This window comes from Tasmannia lanceolata, unplaced genomic scaffold, assembly GCF_043159265.1.
Source record: "Tasmannia lanceolata isolate RefF3 unplaced genomic scaffold, GAP_Taslan_0.1 ptg000044l, whole genome shotgun sequence".
Lineage (NCBI taxonomy): Eukaryota > Viridiplantae > Streptophyta > Magnoliopsida > Canellales > Winteraceae > Tasmannia > Tasmannia lanceolata.
The window spans coordinates 16,708,186-16,730,312 of NW_027518721.1; the positions used below are offsets into that span (position 1 = coordinate 16,708,186).

The 22,127-nt window shown below is 39.4% G+C and overlaps 1 protein-coding gene across 1 annotated transcript; it reads right to left on the reverse strand.

Annotated features, from left to right (window-relative positions):
* Positions 1-1,058: 1,058 nt before the first annotated feature.
* LOC143863695 (histidine-containing phosphotransfer protein 2-like) lies at positions 1,059-20,726 on the reverse strand. The gene is made up of 6 exons (XM_077374451.1): positions 20,532-20,726; positions 18,715-18,845; positions 18,552-18,620; positions 10,160-10,231; positions 3,691-3,763; positions 1,059-1,321 (listed from the first exon to the last, which is right to left on the reverse strand). Exons 1-6 carry the CDS (start codon positions 20,589-20,591, stop codon positions 1,277-1,279), a joined length of 450 nt encoding a protein of 149 aa, XP_077230566.1. The 5' UTR covers positions 20,592-20,726; the 3' UTR covers positions 1,059-1,276.
* Positions 20,727-22,127: the final 1,401 nt, after the last annotated feature.

Genomic DNA, 22,127 nt, shown 5'->3' on the forward strand with positions numbered 1-22,127 from the left:
CTCCTACATGTGGGATTACCAGTACATTGATAATCTTTTGATTAGATAGCAAGCAATAACATGGTGTGGCTGTTAAAGGCCCTTTTTGTTTTGGATTTTGAGTATACTTTCCAACAAAAATTTGCAGTGGCTAAAAGATCGAAATGTGAGAATATTAAGGGTATGTTTTGCTACCATGAATATTTTTTCATGAAATCCCTGCTGACCTAGCATGAGAAAGGGGCACAGGGCGAGGGTATGAGGAAGAGAGGTTTGAGGGCGTGGTGAGGAGAGTATGGGATGAGGATGAAAAACAGGAGAAAAAATGTTCTAAAGAATGATTGTTTTCCAGCCCATCCCATGCTCTCCTCACTCACTGCCCTCTCAATTTCCTTAAGTTTTTTTCATGGCTGCCAAACATGCCATGTATGGCAACAATGAAAAATTATTCCATGGAATATTGTTGTGTCCAAGTGTGATTGGGAGAATTGAATTAGCACTAGTGGAGAGCATAAAAAAATTCCTAAAAACTACCTACCAAACTAGTGGAAAATATTACCTATTTAGAAATGGTTTTTTGTTTTACTAGTTTTTAAGGAGCTTTTCATGCTCCCCTCTCCCACCCTCCCAAGTCCCTGCCCATCTCCCACAACTGACCCCACAAATAGTCAATGGAATATCTTTTCATGGTGGCTAAACATGGCCTAAATGTAAAAAAGATTTTTGCACAGTACAGTTTCAGCGTTTCTTTGTTTCAATAATGGCACACAATTCTTTCTTTTCAATTTTATTTGTTGTTAACAATTCCCAAAATGCTACCAGGGGCCAATCACAATTTTTAGTAAAGCATGGACTGCCATTATCATTTCCCTTTAGTATAGTATAGTTACTTTAATAAGGGCTTTGATATGGACACCCCTTCTTATTTATTAGAAAACCCTCCCTATCTTGAAAATGTAGGTTCTATCCCAGCTTACCTACCAGAAGAGGGTTAGGTTATCAGCACCCTTTGAAAAAATCCAAATTGTTTTGAAACTCTAGGCAGCACTGGATGTTTTCAACTAAGCAATGAGCTAGTATAAAGAAACCAATCAAAGAAGGCTTCAATTTTCAAGCTCAATCATACAAAGAAATATGCCATCAATTTGCTAAGATTCAAACATTATTATTGTATTACTGATTTGTCTCTCCCAGAAAATCTACCAGTAAAAGAGCAAAGTTCCAAGACAGAAATCATATTCTCTATATTTGTTTTGTCACATATTTGAAAGGATATGCACCATAAACAGACCAGAGATTACTTTTGTTGTTTGGCATCAATGGCACTGATTTTCTGCTCCATCTGCACCAAAAGACAAAATCCATGAGAATCAGAAAAAATATGAAATCTCTTCTGTTTTCTCTTCAAGTGATAATTAATTTTTTTTGTCAAATATGGTTTATTTCAAAAGACGATAGGGGGTTCGGGGCAAATCAGATGCGACCGTAGGATATATTATATGTACAACCAATGATGAGGCTACTATGTAGGATAGCCATGATAGTGTATGAAGCATGATAGAAAACACCAGGAAATCCAAATTACAGAAATTTGGAGTCAATTTATTTTAGATAGGTGCTTGATCAGTATCAAGGCTTGTTAAGATGTAACAAGTAGGTGAAACATTATATCCTTGACTATACCAAAACAATAAACATCCAAGCCATACCTTAATGGTATGTTGGTAATTCTGTGGTATCGTTATTACTACAGATTTTCTAGAAAGCCAATATGAAAAATGTGGAGCTTAGGTACACTAGAAGACCACAAGCATACTTCAACTATGCACCAAACAGGGTCTAGATTCGGTGACTGAATTTCTTGAACGAACACAAAAAGACTACCATGCCAGCTTGAAATAATCAAAAGTTCCAAACACCACCATACACCTACATGACAAACTAAATTCACATAAATTACACAAAACAGGGAATGTTCTGTTTCGCAGGAAGTTATTACGCAGATATGCAACAAAATATTACCATCTTAGCTTAAAACAATCAACATTGGGTACCTACACACTGAAGTAAATTCACAATATATATATATATATATATATATATATATATATATATATATTAGGAAAAGGATTGTACGCTCGAGCGTACCAAGCTTATGGTACGCTCGAGTGCCCAATCACATGGGTCCCACATTTTTTGTGGTGATCCAAAGCATTCATTTGCAAGGCCCTATCATAGATAGGGTGTGTACCAAAAATCAGCTCCATTGAATCATCCTAACCCCTCCAAAAGTGGAGCACAAAAATGGGCAGATTTGTGGACAAACAGTGTCTGTCCATTTTTACTTCCACAAATGGATGGGTTAGGATGATCCTATGGAGCTGATTTTTGGTACACATCCCGTCTATGTAAGGGCTTTCAAATGAATGCTTTGGATCATCCTAACAAAGTGGGGCCACATGTGATTGGGCACTCGAGCGTACCATAAGCTTGGTACACTCGAGCGTACAATCCTTTTCCTGATATATATATATATATATATATATATATATATATATATATATATATATATATAGAGAGAGAGAGAGAGAGAGAGAGAGAGAGAGAGAGAGAGAGAGCGGTTTATACACACAAGTGTAGATAAGTTATCTACACACTAGCTTTAAATACAGTGGAGGCCCACATTGTTTGGGTGATCCAAACCATTCATTTGATTGGCCCTCACATAGATAGGGTGTCCACAAAAAATCAGCTCCATAGGATCATCCTAACCCTTCGACCGTGGAGGCAAAATATGGACAGATTTGTGAAGGTTTATACACGTCCATTTTACCTCCACAAATCATAGCGTTGGGATGATCCTATGGAGCTGATTTTTTGTTGACTATCTATGTGAGGGCCAATCAAATGAATGGTTTGGATCACCCAAACAATATGCCCTTCACTGTATTTTAAGCTAGTGTGTAGATAACTTATCTACACTAGTGTGTAGAAACCGTTCTCTCATATATATATATATATATATATATATATATATATATATATATATAGAAAACGCCATAGGATCATCCCAACCCTACGATTTGTGGAGGTAAAATGGATGTCTTTAAACCTTCACAAATTAGTCCATTTTTTGCCTCCACAGTTTGAATGGTTAGGATGATCCTATGGATCTGATTTTTTGTGGACACCCTATCTATGTGAGGGCCTTAAAAATGAATGGTTTGGATCACCCAAATAATGTGGCCCCCACTGTATTTTAAGCTAGTGTGTAGATAACTTATCTACACATATGTGTAGGAACCGTTTTCTCTCTCTCTCTCTCTCTCTCTCTCTCTCTCTCTCTCTCTATATATATATATATATATATATATATATATATATATATATATATAATCAGTTCAACAGGAAGTAGTAAAGTTCTCATGCAGATATGCACCCATTTGGCTATGCCCACACTAATCACTTTTTTTTTTGGGGAAAAGTAACGATTCATTTCATAAAATCATAGTCTTACAGCAGTTTGGGGGCAAGAAGTCCCCAAAAAAGACAAGATTTTAATCCATAATAACCAAAAGAGTACAAAGATCAATTGTTCGAGCGGAAACCCTCCAAAAAAGTTTCATCCCAAATGACGGGAGTGGGGGGACCCGATGCCCACACTAATCACATCTGAAAAGTAAAGAAGATTCAATGTATATTTCATTTTACCTGAACCATGGCCTCAAATTTGCTTCGCAAGTTGAAGTATTCATGCTTGAGCCCATGTAAGGCCTGCAGACACCTAAAGATAAAATGCATTTCTATCAATGAACGAAAAAAGGTTTAACCAAATTAGAAAGGTATGTATGGATATGAAAAGTCCAAAGAAGGAAAAAATGAAAAGATCAATTTAAATAAATAAATTTGAATGGCATCCTTTACAAAGGTAAATTAACTTCTTCAATGGGTATCAATGTCATAACAAACCATGTTCAGTGAAACAGCAGTGTATATATGGGAAATGATATCTGCAATCCTATATTTTGGTAATGGCACTCCTCACTTTGTTAAGCACTTTTCTGATTAGATGTTGATAGCTTTTATGGTAATTTTAAGAGACTTTTAATATTTGATTTAAAATATAGATTGGAGTCCCTCCCTCCCTCCCCCAGTGCGTGCGTGTGTGTTTTAAAGCTGCAATGCACCTCTTTTTTTGTTAAGGTGCCTAAAGAAGGGACACATTAAATTTCTGTGTGAAGGGTCCATACAATTTGGTAATATCATCATGACACCTCATATGTATGTGTCATCAAGTGTCAAGGTGTCCCAAAAGTCGCCACTCCAAACAAAAAGTTAGTCTCTAGGTTATCGCTCTTTCCTCATTTAGTCACTTGCAGTCTTGCACTAATTGTGAGACCTATAGTGAGTGCGCCACATGATAGAGAGCATGACACCCATGAGGAAAGGCAAATGCCCACAACTAACATTATTGAAACCATAGAGTGTCCCATAAGATGGGAGCGAAATCGACAACAGACATTAAGGGAAGCAAGATCTCGGAAGTGAATACCTTGAAAGCTTTCCTTCTAATGCACGCGACAAAGTTGAGATTGAGCCCCGATCCGACAAGAGGAAAAATGGCAATCCAACTTTCGCGTACAAGCAAAATTCACCCCAAATCCACCAATCACAAGTGACCCACAACAAGGCCTACCACAATCCCACCAATCTATCGACTTCAAATGTCATGTTCACCATCATCGAATATACAGACAAATTCTCTCCAATCCGTGCAAGATCAGCCCAATCAATAGGGCCCAAGCTAGCCGTCGTTAACGCCCCAAGCTAGCTAGATTGCAAGCCTCAAATGACTTCAGTTGCCAACCTATCATCATGAGGGTTTAGTGACCCTACAAAAATAGTATAAAAGGGGTTGGGTGAAACTCTCTAGCTCAAACCTTGAAAGATCACCCTATGAATAAGATGGGGTCCTCGCTACGAGTGCCCTGCACAAGCACTTCCATCCACTACATGCAAAAAAGAATATAGGGGCAATTGTTATCCCTAAAATCATGGAAGTAGTTCCAAAAACAGGGTTTACTTTAGGGCCCACGCATTGTAGGACCAGCCTCCGTTGTGCACCACCGTTGCTACTTGTTTTTTTTTTTGATGACGTAGGGTGTCCCCACCCCACTTTGACGTCATAGTGCAGCCAATCCCTTTTTATCCCTTCAGCAAACCATAACTATGTGATCAATGCTCCATCCCCAATAATCCCTGCTTACAATATTGCTAAGCATGGCACGATCAACCCAAATCCTTAACCTATGCAAAATATGCATCAAACCAATCCTTACCTCCACGCTTACAAAATACTCTTTAAGAATAAATCCCACAAATTCTTGCACAATCAAGACATCTTATTAGAAGATAGAACTAGGGCATAGTACTTTAGGGTTAGGGATGTAGAACCAATAGGGAAGGAAACTATTTCTTGTAGCTCTGATACCAAACTGGCTTAGAACTAGTCGAATCTAGCTGATATAGGGTTTGAACGAACTTTCCAAAAATAGAATCAGATCTAGGTTTAATCTTAACAACCAACTATGAAATCTAATCGTTGGAGCTTGAGATAAAGACAATCTATAAATATGACAGTCGAGATTAAGTCAATCCAATTGTTAGATTTAATATCATATCCGGTCAAGAAGATTCTCACAAATAACAATATCCAAACACAAGTATCCATGAGAACTTTAAAATTTGAAACAAACAAAAACAAAGGGCTTCTTCAATTTCGAACAAGTAGAAAGTAGATGGTGAAGATATTTTTAAGATGAAAAGGAAGGATGAAAGATAGAAACCTAGACCCTCTCACCACTATATCAAAAGGTTTTGCACCAATGGGTGATCGAGAACTCACTTTGAGATTGAAAGTATACGAAGTCTTCAAGGTTGGTTACGCAAACAACGATTTCTTTTAATTATTAAGTTCAAAATTTTGATGGCACTAGCCATACAATATATATATATATATATATATATATATATATATATATATATATATATATATATGAGGATAGAGTTGCTGCGCTCGACCGCAGCTAAGCTTAGCTGCGCTCGAGCACAGAAACAGGGTGGGGCCACATTTTGAGGGGGATCCAAAGCATTCATGTGATGGGCCCTTTCATGGGTAGGGTGTCCACCAAAAATCAGCTCCATTGGATCACCTTAGGGTGTCCATTTGTGGGGCCAAAAATGGACAGATTTGTGGACAAACAGTATCTGTCCATTTTTGGCCCCACAAATGGACACCCATTGGTGATCCAATGGAGCTGTTTTGGTAGGCCCCCCATCCATGATGAGGCCTTCCAAATGAATGGTTAGGATCACCCCCCCCCCCAATGGCCCTACCCCCTGTTTCTGTGCTCGAGCGCAGCAACCCTTCTCTCTCTCTCTCTCTCTCTCTATATATATATATATATATATATATATATATATATATATATAGAGAGAGAGAGAGAGAGAGAGAGAGAGAGATTCTCAAAAACTCCTAGAGATTTGATGGCCCTAGGTCTACAATATATAGATTCTCAAAAACTTCTAGACTCTTCCTAAACGACTTCAACTAAAGACACTTGTGGACCCTCGAGACATAAAACCCTAAACTAGAAATTTCACACACAAAACCTACGAAAATAAGAAAACCCCATCTCTTTTCTACGAAAATAAAACCTAGCCTTAACCCCCCTCCCTCATCCTTTAAAATTGCAAAACTTGAAGGGCATCAACCTTCATTCGAATCCACAAGATTTACGATAGTTCAAATGAAAAGACTCAATTACCCTCAACACACGCGCGCGCCCAGCCCACCACACATATAAAACATGTTGTGGAAAATAGATGGGCCCTATCTTTATTTCAGAAATTGAATGACATAAGTAGCTTAAGAAGTAGGGGTGCAACTAGGGTCGCGTTGGGTCAGGTTGAGGCCAACCCAAGAGTCCATTTCTCCAACCCTAACCGAACCCGACTCTCAACCCGAACAGGGTGAACCTGAACCCAACCCGCATCATTTTTGCTCAACCCGAACCCAGCCCGGACCCGACCCGAGTTGCAACGTTAAAAGGCAAATAGCGAAAGAAACAAAAATCAAAACAGAAAAAACTAAGAAAATGAAAAAAATAAAAATAGGCACAGAGCACCGTTACATTTCTCGCCATTCGTTTCTGCCATCTGGATGGACTCTCCAAATGAATCCCTTCATTTTTGCGCCCATCATCTTCATCCTTAAGTTTTGAACCCTTACCTATAAGCTGGATGCTCGAAACTTTTAGCTATTGGATGTTTTGCAATGAAAATAGAAGAAGGCCAACTTTATCTACAAAACCATTCATGCCAGTTGGTAAACAAGGAAGAACTCTGCTTTCCTACAGCACGTGGAAAATAGATAAACAATTAAGAAGATTCAGAGAAAAACGTTGACTATGAGAGAGAGAGAGAGAGAGAGAGAGAGAGAGAGAGAGAGAGAGAGAGAGCGAGAGCATAGGGAAGAGGGTATTGCCATTAATGAGCATAGAGAAGAGACAGGACAATGCATGGGGAAGTGGGAAAGCGGGTGCTGTTATTATTAATAAGAGAGAAGAGACAACACATAGCTGTTATTAATAAATGAGAATAGATTATACATTTAATGTCTATGGTAAAGCATAAAGAAAGCTCTTGTTTCTAAGGTTTTCTATTGAAACTTTATTTTAAACAAATATTAACATATTAAAAATTAGAAAAAAACAAAGAATGTCGGGTTACACGTTGGGTCGGGTTGCATGCAACTCAACCCTAACCGACCTGATTTTTTTCTCAGGTTACGATTTTCCAACCCGACCATTCCCCAACCCAACCCGCTAAAAAATCGGGTTGAGCCCGACCCAAGTTGCACCCCTATTAAGAAAGAAAATACAAAAATACCTCTTTGAAATTAAATGTATCACAAATGACTCAATCAAAACCCTACGACTAAAATAAAAAGGAAACCTTAGCACTAATGATGAGCATCTTCTTCCCATTTAACCCCTTAAGTCTTGTGAATGATGGCCCCCAATAGTTAGAGTTAAGGCTTCAGAGGTCTCTAGTTTTTTAGATGAGCATTGCAGAAAGAGAGAGGGAGAGAGGGAGAGAGGGAATGTACAATTATGTTATACTTTTCAAGAAGTGAGAATACAGGTCGGGCAACCACTACCACCCCGGCCGACACTACCTAAAAAAGACAAGTTTATGGGGTATAACAACTTAAAAAGGGGCGGAAATGTCACCCCCTTTAATTTTACATTGTTTGTCCACTCATAATTTCCAAGAAGCTCCATGAAGTAATTGAAGAGAATATGGGTATCCAGTCATTGAGAGGGAAGACTAGAAACTGACCCCATGGAAGAAGAGTTCCCTGTCATTTGGTGAAAGAATCACTGTCATTAAAGCATCCTTCTCTCCAATTTATTTTATGGACTTGTCTAAGATTCTCAATCCATTGAATAAAGATCGAAGAACTCCGAAATAATTTCCTCGTATTCCATCAATCAGTAACCCAAGGTTCTAAACTTCCATTAAATGAGCACAAATCCCGGTTGATATTCCCATGATCTCTTGTTCAAGGAATGTCCCCTGACTCCTTAGAACATATGGTAATACGGAGAAAAGGAAATTGTTTGAAGCAATGATAGAACGAAAAGCACCTCTTGTTACAAAGAGGAGAGAGAGAGAGAGAGAGAGAGAGAGATGACGAGATATTGGACATTAAAGAGAGATGATGAAAGCAGGACTTCATTTTCGCAACGGTGCTAGGAATGAGATCCTAAAATGGTGCCTTCCATCTCTACAAAGCATAAAGGTATTCATATTACAAATCTTACTAAAATAGCTCACATTTTACTATAAGCCTATTATTTAGTTTTTGATGCAGCAAGCAAGGGAAAACACTTGTTAATAGATGGTGCCAAAAATTAAACAGTTGATTATGTAGCATCAATTGCAAGAAGGGTGTGTTGGTATGTCAATGAATTGGTCTAATACGATAAACGAGACTTCACAAGTTTCAGGACTTGAAAGAGAAACAAGAGGAAGGAAAAGTCAACCATGTCTGGAAAGGATTACTCTATAAAGATCATTTCAAAAAAAAAAAAAAGGATTACTCTATAAATCTGGTTAAAAGAGTAAACACGGACAAATCCAAAGAACAAAAATAGGGAAATGATAAATTCGCACCCCCTGTAGGATAATACGCACCCCTTTTGACGTGAATTGTGGTCACACTTTAGTGCCTTTTGATGTCAATTCACATTAAAAGGGGTGTGATTTATCCTACAGTGGTGCGAAAAAATCATTGCCCTGAAAATATAGCTGATAAGAAAAAGCACCTATGAGATCTCATTTGAGTCTCTGCTATAAGTTTGCTGGTTGAGGATGATTTTGTCGGTTTAATCTGTTTCTCAAAAGAAAATCAAGATGAAGCTGTATTAGAAGCAGCCCCGTCTAGATAATTGAGAGAAAAAGACCTTCTTTCTAGTGACAAATTTTATGGAGAGCAAAAGGAAAAGAAACGTATCATACCTTCCTAATAACTATTTTTCTAGTGACAATTTATGATGAAACGTATTATACCTTCCCAACCAACTTCTATTAAATGGACCACAAAAGCAGGATAAAAATGCATGCAATGTAGTTTATAACTAGAGCCTCGCCTTCCGCCATCACAGTCTCCAATGATGACCTCCCTCCGGACAGAAGCATGCACCTCCGGCCTCTGTACCTTACTCTCAACTACAACAACAAGAAGGTAGCAGCGGTGCTGGTCGATAATGGATCAGCCCTCAATATCTGCCCACTCCAGACAGCCGTCGCCCTAGGATTTGAGCGAGGCCCATCCTGATCCCCAACTTCTATTAAATGGACCACAAAAGCAGGATAAAATTGCATGCAATGTAGTTTACAACTAAATATTGCAAATTACTAGAAAATTTTCATAAATTCAGCAATTTTTTTCAGAGAAGAGTCCACCATTGTGTGGATTAGAAATGCCAAAGCAAAAATGAAGTTTGAACAGAAAAGATAGAAGAAACAGATGTAACAACTATAGCTCTACATGAAAAGAAAAATTGTTTAGATACTATTGATACCCCAATGGACATGGAAGTTTGTTACTTACCCTTCTCGATTATTCTCCTCACAAAAGTGACGGAACTCGACGCAGGCAAGTTTTATGCGCTGAGCACCTACACTGCAAACACCAAATCCAAAGAAGAGAATTAAGTACAAAACTACTTCAATTATGTGCTTGAAAGAAAAAGTGTAATAAATGTAGAATCTTATATAAAATTACAAAGATCCTCCCATCTCTATGCTAATATAGTTGTTTAGGGAGATGCAATCAAGAGTCCTAGAAGATCAAAATCAAATTAAAGAAGAACAATCATATGGTCAATTAATATAGAACAATATGCAGGTTTATCTTACATTTCAAGAATGCAACTCAAAGAGAGAATAGGTCATTAGGTGCTGTGCCTATAACTCACAATACATTAAGGCCACGTTTTCCTTTTCTCTAGAGGCCAATTACATGGTATCAGACACTCAATTTGCCATAATCGTTGTGCTAGACATGCAAACATACTTTTTAGGAGAAACTTGTACTTCACATTCCTTTTGGGGCATTACTGCTCTTTAATATTTCTTGAGTCAATCATCAGAGTCGACTTAGTTCTACCTTTGTCAAGTTATCATTCAGGTTCTCATCCGATGTTGGCACTATTAAGTCAAGACTCGGCCAAGTTAATGAAAGTTGATCATGTCAACCATTGACTTCCCAGGTCGACTCAGTTTTACCTTGGCTGAGTTCTAGTCCAGGTCCGAGATTTTAAACATTAGGTATTCCAAAAATAAGTTTTTATGCAGTTTTGAAGTACTACTTATCCAGATAAATTTCCAAGAATAATGATCCCATGGCATAAGTATCATGCTCATTGTTAAAATGCAGCAAGTGATTGTCACATGTCCAATAGATACCAAATAACCAAACCTTTTATCACATGTCCAATGGATACCAAATAACCAAACTTTTTTGCACCAAGTGATTTTGAAAAAGACATGAAGAGTCAAAATATCACTTATGCCATTGTGTCTTTATGAGTTATATTCGAGAAGAGAATGAGAGAAGAAGAAAGTGACTTAGTGATCTCCCACTCACTTATGTATTTATATTAAGATAAGTAAAGTACAAAGGCCACTATGCCCTTAAGTACGTTACATATTCCAACAGTCCCCCTCAAGCAGGCATGTATATATCATACATTCCTAGCTTGTTACAAATATCGCTCAACTTAGCTTTGCTTAAAGATTTGTAAACATATTAGCCAACTGATCCACAGACCGAGTGAAAACTGTGCATATCTCCCCCTTATGGATTCTCTGACGAATAAAATGGCAGTCTACCTCAATGTGTTCTGTTCGTTCATGGAAGACTGGATTGGTAACAATATGTATTGTAGCCTTGTTATCACAATACAACCGAGAGGGCGAAGAAGGAGCAAAACCAATCTCAGACAACAGTGAACGCAGCCAAATATGTTCTGTGCTTGTGTGTGTCATGGCTCTGTATTCAACTTCCGGACTGTACTTGGCTATGACGTCTTGCTTCTTGTTTCGCCAGGACACTAAGTTACCTCCTACAAAGGTGCAATATCCAGTGGTCGATCTTCTGTCGGCTGGAGATCCAACCCAGTATGTATCGGAAAAACCTTCAATCCTCATATTACCATGGCTTTTAAACAGAAGTCCTTTTCATGGAGCGCCTTTCAAGTACTTGAGAATCTGAACTACTGCAGCCCGGTGAGAGGTACGTGGAGAGCTCATATACTGACTAACCACCCCTATAACATATGAGATGTATAGGCGAGTGACTGTGAGATATGAGTTTACCAACTAGTCTCCTATATCTGCGATGGTCATCCAATAAGTCCCCTCTTCTGGAATAAGCTTCGGATTAGGATCCATGGGTACAAATGCACGCTTCACTCCAAGATTTCCTGTCTCATCCAACACGTACTTTCTTTGTGATAGATAGAGACCTCGAGAAGACTATGCTACCTCTATCCAAAGTAAGTACCTCAGGTGACCCAGATCCTTGGTGGAGAATTCTTTATGCAAGAAGGTCTTCAAATTCTTTATACACCCTGAATTACCGCCAGTAATGATAAGGTCCTCAACATATATTATCAACAAAATGCAACCAATTGAAGACTGATGATTGAAAACAGAATGGTCTACGGCACATTGTTTCATGCCAAAACGCATGACAGCCTCACTGAACCTCCCAAACCAAGCTCGTGGAGATTGCTTTACACCGTAGCGAGATTTCTGCAGGCGACACACAGAGGAGGACATCTCCCTCGAGCAACATACCCGGAGGTTGCTTCATGTACACCTCCTCAATAAGGTCGCCATGGAGAAATGCATTTTTCACATCCAACTGATGGAGAGGCCAATCATGAGTAACGGCCAGAGAAAGTAGCAGACGAACTGATGGAATCTTCACAATATGAGAAAATGCCTCTGTATAGTAAACACCAAAGGTCTAAGTATGCCCCTTAGCCACTAAGCGCACTTCCAAGCGCTCAACGGTACCGTCTGACAGATATTTAATAGAGAACACCCACTGACAACCGACAAGGCGCGCACCAGAAGGCAGAGGAACCAAATCCCAGGTTTGATTGGCGTGAAGTGCACCCATCTCTAGGTCCATGGCGGCATGCCAGCTAGGGCGAGCAAGGGCCTCGACCACCAACTGTGGTAAGGAAATAGAAGACAAGGAAGACACAGAGCTTCAAAAAGCAATGGTTATATTTTATTTTATTTTATTTTTTGAATGGTAGCGGTTATATTATCATACGAAACAAAGTTGGAAATAGGATGCGCAGCAGAATGGGAGCAGGTGCGCGAAGCAATAGGAGAATCAGAAGGCATAACAGAAGGAGGACGAGATGATACTTGAGAAGTAGAGGCCGAGATCACCGGCCGGGAAGATGATGAGTCAAGAGGAGGTGACGGGGTATCCACATGCCGTCGCCGTTGATAGTGCCTCGTAGTAGCAGGAGGACCAGGTGCTGCCGAAACTGATATAGATGCAGGGTCAGATACAGGTGCATCTACAGGAACAGACAGAGGGGCAAGTGGCAGCACAACTCGGTTGGGGATAACTGGAAGAGGAAGTGAAATCTCCGGTTCAAGAACAATGGTATGATGTCCATGCGTCTGAGTAAAGAATGGCTCTGACTCAAAAAATGTCACATGGCAGACACAAACCACCGTTGGATACGAGGACTGTAGCAGCGATATCCTTTCTGGCTACTAGAGTAGCCTAGGAAAACAGCGCTCCTAACGAGGGTCCAACTTATCACGACCAGGACTTAGATGGTGAACAAAACAAACGCAGCCAAAGACCCGACGTGTGAGAGGAAAAGGATCCATCCGAAGATGTGAGACCGTGAAGGGTGAGTCACCATTAAGAACCGACGACGGGATATGATTAGCAAGAAAGCAGGCAGTAAGAATGGCATCACTCCAATAGATTTTAGGTACTCGCATTTGAAAAAAGAGAGTGTGGGGTACCCCAAGTAAATAACGCAGTTTCCTTTCAGCAACACCATTTTGTTAGAGGTGTAGGCACAAGAAGACTAATGGAGGATACCATGAGAGGAGAGGTAATCCTTAAACCCGTTTGATCCAAGATATATTCCCTAGCATTATTAGTTCATAGACATTTGAGAGTGCAATTATATTGATTTGTAACCTCACCATGAAAAGTACAAAATGCAGAAAAACCTCAGAACGATCTTTAAGTAGAAACAACCATGTCATACTCGAATAGTCATCAATAAATACTATAAAATAGTTATAACCAGAACAAGACGCGACCCTAGGTCCCCATACATCAGAATGAACTAACTGAAAAGGACTCGACACTCGACTGACTACTCAAGACGGAAAAGACACGTATGGTGTTTCCCGAGTTCACATCACTCGCACTAAAAAGGAGAGATGGTCCAGGAACAATATGTGCATCTGCTAAAGTCGCTGAAGAGAGGGATGTCCAAGGCGACAGTGCCACTGATAGGCATCGACGGTACTATGCAATGCAGATGTGGGTGGGCATCAATTAGACGATAGAGCTCATCCACCTCACGAGCCGATCTAATCGTCTTCCCAGTCGAGAGATCCTGAAAGAGACAATAAGAGGGATAAAATGAGATAGAGCAATTAAGACTTTTAGTAAGCTACGTAACCGAAAGCAAACTAAAGGGAGGCTTAGGAACACATTAGACAGAGGATAACGAAAGGCTAGAATAAAGATAGATACTACCAACACCATAGATGGGAGTAGTAGTCCCATCAGCAAGGGTAATAGACTGGGAGACAGAATGAAAAGGGCAAAAATGGGTAAGCTAAGAAGACTTACCAGTCATGTGGTTCGAGGCCCCCTAATCAATAATCCAGGAGCCGAAGCTAGAGAGAAGTGTGGCAGGGGAATTACCTGGCTGGGCAAAACTCGCAGTAGGAGGGCGAGCACTCACGCGAAGACGTTGAAACTCATCATAGTCAGCCCAGGATAAAGTAAATGAATTAGCGGGCGGCACAGCATCAGCAGTAGTGGGAGGCAACCCATCAGAAGAACTGCCAGCAGTAAGATGTGCCAAGCGTGTCTGACGAAACTAGGGATGAAGGGTATAACTGTATAACTAGTGTCGACATGATGACCCTCTCGCTGACAATGAGTACAATATGGCATATGGGCGGCCACAACCACCACCAACACGCCCCTGCCACGGCCAAAAGGACCACCACCACGACCAAAATGACTGCTACCATTAGAAGCTGCCAAAGCAGTGCTACCAACCAGAACAACAGGTGAAGAGTAGGGCAAAAGACACTGCTGAGCACAAGAGTTGACCTCCGTGAGGGAGGGAATAGATCCAGAACCAATGATCTGCTGTCATAGATGAACGAACTCAGGACCCAGACAGTGAAGATAGCGGACAACAAACGGAGCTGATCTCGCCGGCGGGTATGCACAGTCATGTCAAATGTGAGGGGCATAAAGAGATGAAGCTTCTGACAGAGGGAGACGAACTGGCTATAATGCGCAGCGAGAAACAAATCACCACGGCAGAAGCGCATCCACTCAGAATATGTGGCACAAATGCGTGTAACATTTTCAACCCCGGAATAAAGAAGTGTAGTATGATCCCAGATCTGCTTCGATGTGGGAAGAAGCATCATCAAGGTAGTTATGGACGGAATCATACTCTGCCAAAGAAGTGTACAAATCAACGCATCCTCCTGCTCCCACCGAGCATAGCTAGAGTCAGTAGAGAGGGGAGGATCCTGACGAATAAGGCTAACCTTCCCGCGAGCATGGAGATATGTCTCAACGACGACTTTCCATGTCAAGTAATTGGTCTCATCCAATTTAACAGTAATCATCTGTGGGAATGAACCCTCCACATGAGAAGAATAACTAGATGATGGAAGTGCCGAGTGTGGTTGTGTTGCACAGATCCCATTAGTCGTGCCGATGGTGGGTTCCTCAATGACGGGAGGATCCATAAAGACAAAGACAAAGATATGGAGAGAACTACAACCACAACAAACGGCTAAGAAACAATACGAGAATGGAAAACTAGATGGGGCCAAAGATCATACCGCGGCTCCGAAAAAGAGAGAGAGAGGGAAAAGAAAAAAAACATAGAGAGGAAATGCGCAGAGCCGCGAACAAGAAGAGGAAGGGTTATGATAGGATTTAGAACACGGAGGCTTAGGGGTTTTTCTTTTGTGGGTTAGGGTTTCAAGAAAGGGGAGGCGAAGGGGTTTCGATTGCCGTTGTGAGGGGGCGGGGACGGGGACGGGATGCCACGGGGGGTTGGGAGGGGAGGAGGGTGCACGGGGGCTAGGAAGGGGGGTGTCACGCGTGTGGGTGCGTGGGTGGGTGGGTGGGTTGGGGGGAGGAGGGGGCTGGGTTTTGCAGGGAGGGGAAGTGGAGTGGGGTGCCGTAGGGAGGTGGGTTGAGAAGAGGGAGGGAGGGAGAGAAAGAGGAGGGAGAGAGAGAGAGGGATGAAGATGGGGTACGCTAGGGCTAGGGTTGAGAGAGAGAGAGAGAGAGAGAGAGAGAGAGAGAGAGAGAGAGAGAGAACGGTGGTCCTTAGGGGAGGAAACCTTGGGGCTCTGATACCATGTTTGAGAAGAGAATGAGAGAAGAAGAAAGTAAGTTGGAGTGATCTCCCCATCACTTATGTATTTATATTAAGAGAAGTTAAGTACAAAGACCACTGCCCTTAGGCACGTTACATATTCCAACAAGTTATGACCTCATGATTGAAACCAGCCATCAGAGAGAGACCCGTTGGTGGGGGGGGGGGGGGGGGGTTGTCTTCTCCGATGCCCATACCCTCACAAGTGTTAACACTGAGAGAGAGGAAAGTTGCATCGCATAGCACTGGAAAGTGCAGCCTCACAATGTTTACAATGAAAGAGAAGAAGGTTGCAATCATAGAACACCAGAAACTATGGCCTCACAAGTGCCAGCAAAGATAGAAAGAGCGAGAGATTCAAGACTTCGAGTTTTTATCCAATTTTATGTTTTAATCAGTACCGAAGGACCACCTTTGGCCAGCTAGACTCTCCTCTGGCATCATATTAGTTCGGCGGGAGAACCCAGGTCACAGACAACTACAAACTTGATCATAAGCACTAATTTGATCACAAACTTCAAGCATCCTATACTCACTAATGTTATCCACCTCTTTTGGTTACTTCTTTCCAAGCTCATAGGTTCTCTTGTACCTAATAACCTATCAAAGAGAAGCAATTAAACAAAAGAGAGAATCCACTTCAATTTATAGTTCTTTCAAACATGGCTATTGCTATTTCCTTTTTCTTAATTAAAGTTCTCATAGTTAAAACCTCTTCAAGAAACAATTTAGAAACCTTCAGAAGGCCTTTGATGTGCTGAAAATTATTTTATGGAAAATATTTTTTTCCTCAAGTTTTTTTTTACTTAAAAATACATTTTACCTTTGTATGTGCTGAAAATTATTTTATTGAAGTATTTTTTTTCTTCAATATTTCCCTGAAAAATGCATTTTACCGTTTGGTTCATATCCTCAAGTTTCTTTGGAATATTTAGCTCTCCTGTTTGGTTCATATTGGTCGTTATTTTCATGAAAAAATATCTATTGAAAAAAATAAGTTTTTCCCTATTGAGCCTGATAAAATGTGAGTTTTTATATTGTAAATAGATTGGATAGATTCTTGATGGATATCTAAAAAGGTCTAATCGAAAGAGATTGGCACAAAATTTCTCATCTGCAATTGGCTTGACGTAAAGGGGTTATTGGGGTGTAACTCTGGCAAAATTTCTCATCAACAAATGGTTTGAAACCAAGAAACTTATCATCTGATAATCTCAATGGCTGAAACTGTTGTGGCAGCCCACTTTCCAATAATTCTTGCTTGCATGGACTCATAAAAACATATCCTCTAGCATCATCATCTAACCATTTTGCGAAACCAATATGTATGACATTGACATATTTCCCAATTTGGATGGACAACAAAATGTTTTTCTACAAGATGTTTTATGTCATTGCTATGTTGCAAGGGGGAACAATTTTATTTGTGCCATAAATTTTCTCATTGAAAACACACAAGACATTGGTTTATGTGGCATTTTTGTTTTTTTGAAAGGGCATATAGATAATATTAATAAAAGAGACCGAGGAAGTCCCAAGGGAAGTACAAGATAAAATAAAAGAAAACAAAAACAGAAAGAGTACAATAATCAAGAAGCCGGGAAGTCAAGGAGGAAGATGGTCAAACTGTTCCAAGCCCTCCTTGAAAACTCCTTCTCTGGCTAATTTATCTGCAATCCCGTTTGCCGATCTTTTCACATGATATGCGTGAAGGTGAAAACATTTTCAAATGCATTATTTTATATTTTGAGGGTCCGCAAAGAGAAAACATCATGTTTACATAAATAAACATTTTATTGCAAATCCAAACTGGTCTAACACAGTTACACATACAATAAAGATTCACATGATATGCAACAATAATCGTAGTATGAAAATCGAGCTCATAGCGAGACCCACAACTACCCCCTCGAGTTTTATTAATCAATAGCTATTCTGATCAATGGACAAAATTTTGAGATAATAGTATTTTGCAAACAAAATATAATAAAAATCACTACAGGGGATAAAGGCCACACTAAAAGTTAATTATAAATGCATCTTTTGAATATATACTTTACAAATAAAATTAGAATAAATCTCATCCAAATCTGTAGATTTTGGAATGACACGAGACTTTCTTTGTACCCCTGAATCGATGCTTATCACAAACATCCATTCACATCTAACTAAATTGGTAGTATAAGAACAAACAGATAACATCCCAGTTGGATGTATAATTTGCTTACATATTTTCACGTAGACTACACAAAAGTTCTCTAATCCAAACTTGCTCAAACAGACGAACTAATAAATTACCTGGAGCTACTTCCCTTCAGTTGGTGAACATAAGCATCCGCCTTCTGGTAATCGACAACAGCTTGTTCCCTGCACATAAATAAACAACAATCAAATCAAACTTAATTAAAAGAATAAATACTACAACATAAAATCCATCAAAAGACATTAGGATTCAATATACAGTGATTTGGTCAATTCTGCCAAGATCCTTTCTGAGTCATCACAGAATAAGGCGATCACTTCAGCTACAAAGCCGGGATTGTTTGCATCTTGTAACATCTGAAGTTGAGTGAATTGCTCATCCAGCAATCCCTGTGACAAGTAAGATTACAAAGCATGACTAATGGAATGTCTCCCAATAAGAACTGCATATATATATATATATATATGAGAAAAGAGTTCCTACACACTAGTGTAGATAACTTATCTACACCCTAGGCTTAAAATACAGTGGGGGGCGCATTGTTTGGGTGATCCAAAGCATTCATTTGATGGGCCCTCACATAGATAGGGTGTGCCCAAAAAATCAGCTCCATAGGATCATCCTAACCCTCCAAACTATGGAGGCAAAAAATGGACAGATTTGTGAAGGTTTATACACCCCCATTTTTACCTCCACAAATCGTAGGGTTGGGATGATCCTATGGAGCTTATTTTTTGTGCACACCATATCTATGTGAGGGCCCATCAAATGAATGCTTTGGATCACCTACACAATGCGGCCCCCACTATATTTTAAGCCTAAGGTGTAGATAATTTATCTACACTAGTGTGTAAGAACTCTCTCTCTCTCTCTCTCTCTCTCTCTCTCTCTCTCTCTCTATATATATATATATATATATATATATAGAGAAAACGGTTCCTACACATATGTGTAGAGAGTTCTCTACACACTAGCTTAAAATACAGTGGGGGCCCACATTGTTTTGGTGATCTAAGCCATCCATTTTAAAGGCCCTTACATAGATAGGGTGCCTACAAAAAATCAGATTAATAGGATCATCACAACCCTACGATTTGTGGAGGTAAAATGGATGTCTTTAAACCTTCACAAATTAGTCCATTTTTTGTCTCCACAGTTCGAATGGTTAGGATGATCCTATGGATCTGATTTTTTGTGGACACCTTATCTATGTGAGGGCCTTAAAAATGAATGGTTTGGATCACCCAAATAATGTAGCCCCCACTGTATTTTAAGCTAGTGTGTAGATAACTTATCTACACATATGTGTAGGAACCGTTCTCTCATATATATATATATATATATATGAAGGATAAACAGGTGGGGTCCATTGATGATGTTCACCACTATAGGAGAATCTGATTCAACCCAAATGTGATTAACATCATATATCCTTTCAAATTTATAAGACACATCCAAGCAATCCCCATATACATGCTGAAAACAAAACCCTCTAGATTCATTCACTAGAAGAACTGATCTAATTGTGACCGATTCATAACAGAATATAATTCTATTAGAGATTGACTACCCTACACAAATGTAGCACAAGTAGACCGGGCCTGAAGGTTAAGAGAAATCCCTAACTGGGTTCGATGTTCTACCATTTCTCAATCTATAAAGTAAAATAAACATGACATCCATAGGTACGAAAATAAAAATTTTTTGACTGCGCTCAAAAAATCTCCGCAAACCGAAGATCTCAATAGAAATAGGAAAATCCAATACCAAGGAGATCCAACAAAAAGCTCTAAAACCAAAACCAATCACAAGTTTCCTCAAAATCAATTAAGTAGCAATAAAACCAAATCCCTAAATCACCCAAAACGAAAAACTGAGAGAAAAAACAATATTCTACTAGAATGCACAACATAAAACTATAAAAAAAAATAAAAAAAATTGAAAAATCCAGCAACAGAATCGAAGAAGAATTAATTTAAAAGCGCAAATTCAATCATACACAAAAATTAAAATCCCAAAACAATCAAAACAACAACAACAACAAAACAAAAGAGCACTCTACTCAAGGGTTTTACCTCGCGGAACATGGAATTCACCAAATCGTTGAGCTGTTCCTTGAGTAGCATGGATGCCATGTCTGTAAAAACAGGCCCAAAAGTTTCTTACAAATCTCCTCTCTTCTCCCTCTCTCTCTCTCTCTCTCTCTGTATTTATAGAGGGGTTCCAGAAATGGAGAGGGAATTTTTTAAGAGGTGTTGAAAGGTATGATTCGAAAAGATTTTCTCTCTCACGTATTGATTGAGTATTCTCTCTCCTCGGGATTAAGGTTATACAATCGCCCTTAGTGTTGTTAAAAATAACAAGTATGCCACTGATTGTTAATATAGCTAAATTTACTTGCCTCAACAGTATGATATAATATGGCCCCATCCTATATTATTAAGTGGACGGTTTGGATCGATCAAAGGTGGGACCCACTTTTCTATATGACAATGGGGTCTTGTCTAAGGAAGTATTGTTTTATCAGGGTCGAACGGGTTGGAAAATCATTTTAGGGTCAAGCCCTTCTCTTCCTCGGACGAGAGCCCCCTCTACCGATGTTTGAAATTTCGGATTTCAGTCAGTACCGGAATCGAAACGTTCTGAAACCAAAATTGCTAAAATTTACCAAATTTCTCGGCGAAATTTTCAATAAAATTTTAACTTTTTTATTTCTTTACACTGAAATACAGATTTTTTTTGTCTTATGAAATTTTTGAGCAATGTGAAATAGACAATTCATTTTAGAAGAGAGTTGAGAGTATGTGGTAGAATAGTGATTGGGGTGGTGGCTTTTTGGTAATTATTAAGTGGAGTGGATGGCATTTTTTCAGTCCACTCGGGGATGGGTCCCATACAAGCTTTCGTGTTCAGGCTAAAATGTTCTCTTTTGCTTTTAACAGAAGGCCTTTTCTGTGTGGTCCCCACTACGAGGTGTTAAAAAATCTAAAGGTCCGAAGACCGCAATTTGGGCCGGGCTCACTTCGGCCCGATGATAAAAGTTAAAACTCAAAAATAACTATGGATTGAGAAGGCTATGAAGACGCTCTCTACTCAATCGAGGTTCTATATATTGTGGAACACATGACATTAATCACTATTTTTCCTTTGACAAGAATGCCCGTTAATTTGTCAAAATGACAATTATAGCCCTAATTGCTACAAATGGCAATATTAGGAAGGCCGTTTGGAACAATCCCATCTCACAAATATCTCCATAAATTTAAACATATTGCAATTTTACTTGACATTTTCATAGAACGGTAAAATCCCGAATTTTTAAAAATATATTGATTTTTTTCATTTTCATTATTTACGTGAAAAATATCACGATAATATTGCGATATTTTTACGATTCTCTCGACATAAACCCAAAAAAAAAAAAAAAAAAAATAGGGCTTTGCTAAGGGCACCCGTTAAGGGGCATTTAATTGCCATCGGGATCCTGAATTTGCACTACTTTGAGATTTTTACACATGTCTTGAGGTTTTATTATAAAAAATGTGTAAATTCAGGATCCCAATGGCAATTAGATGCCCCTTAACCGGTGCTCTTAGGGCACTCGTTAACATATCCCGAGATTTTTCTAGTTGTCTGCATCCCTTTGAAAATAATTTCAGATCCTATTATAG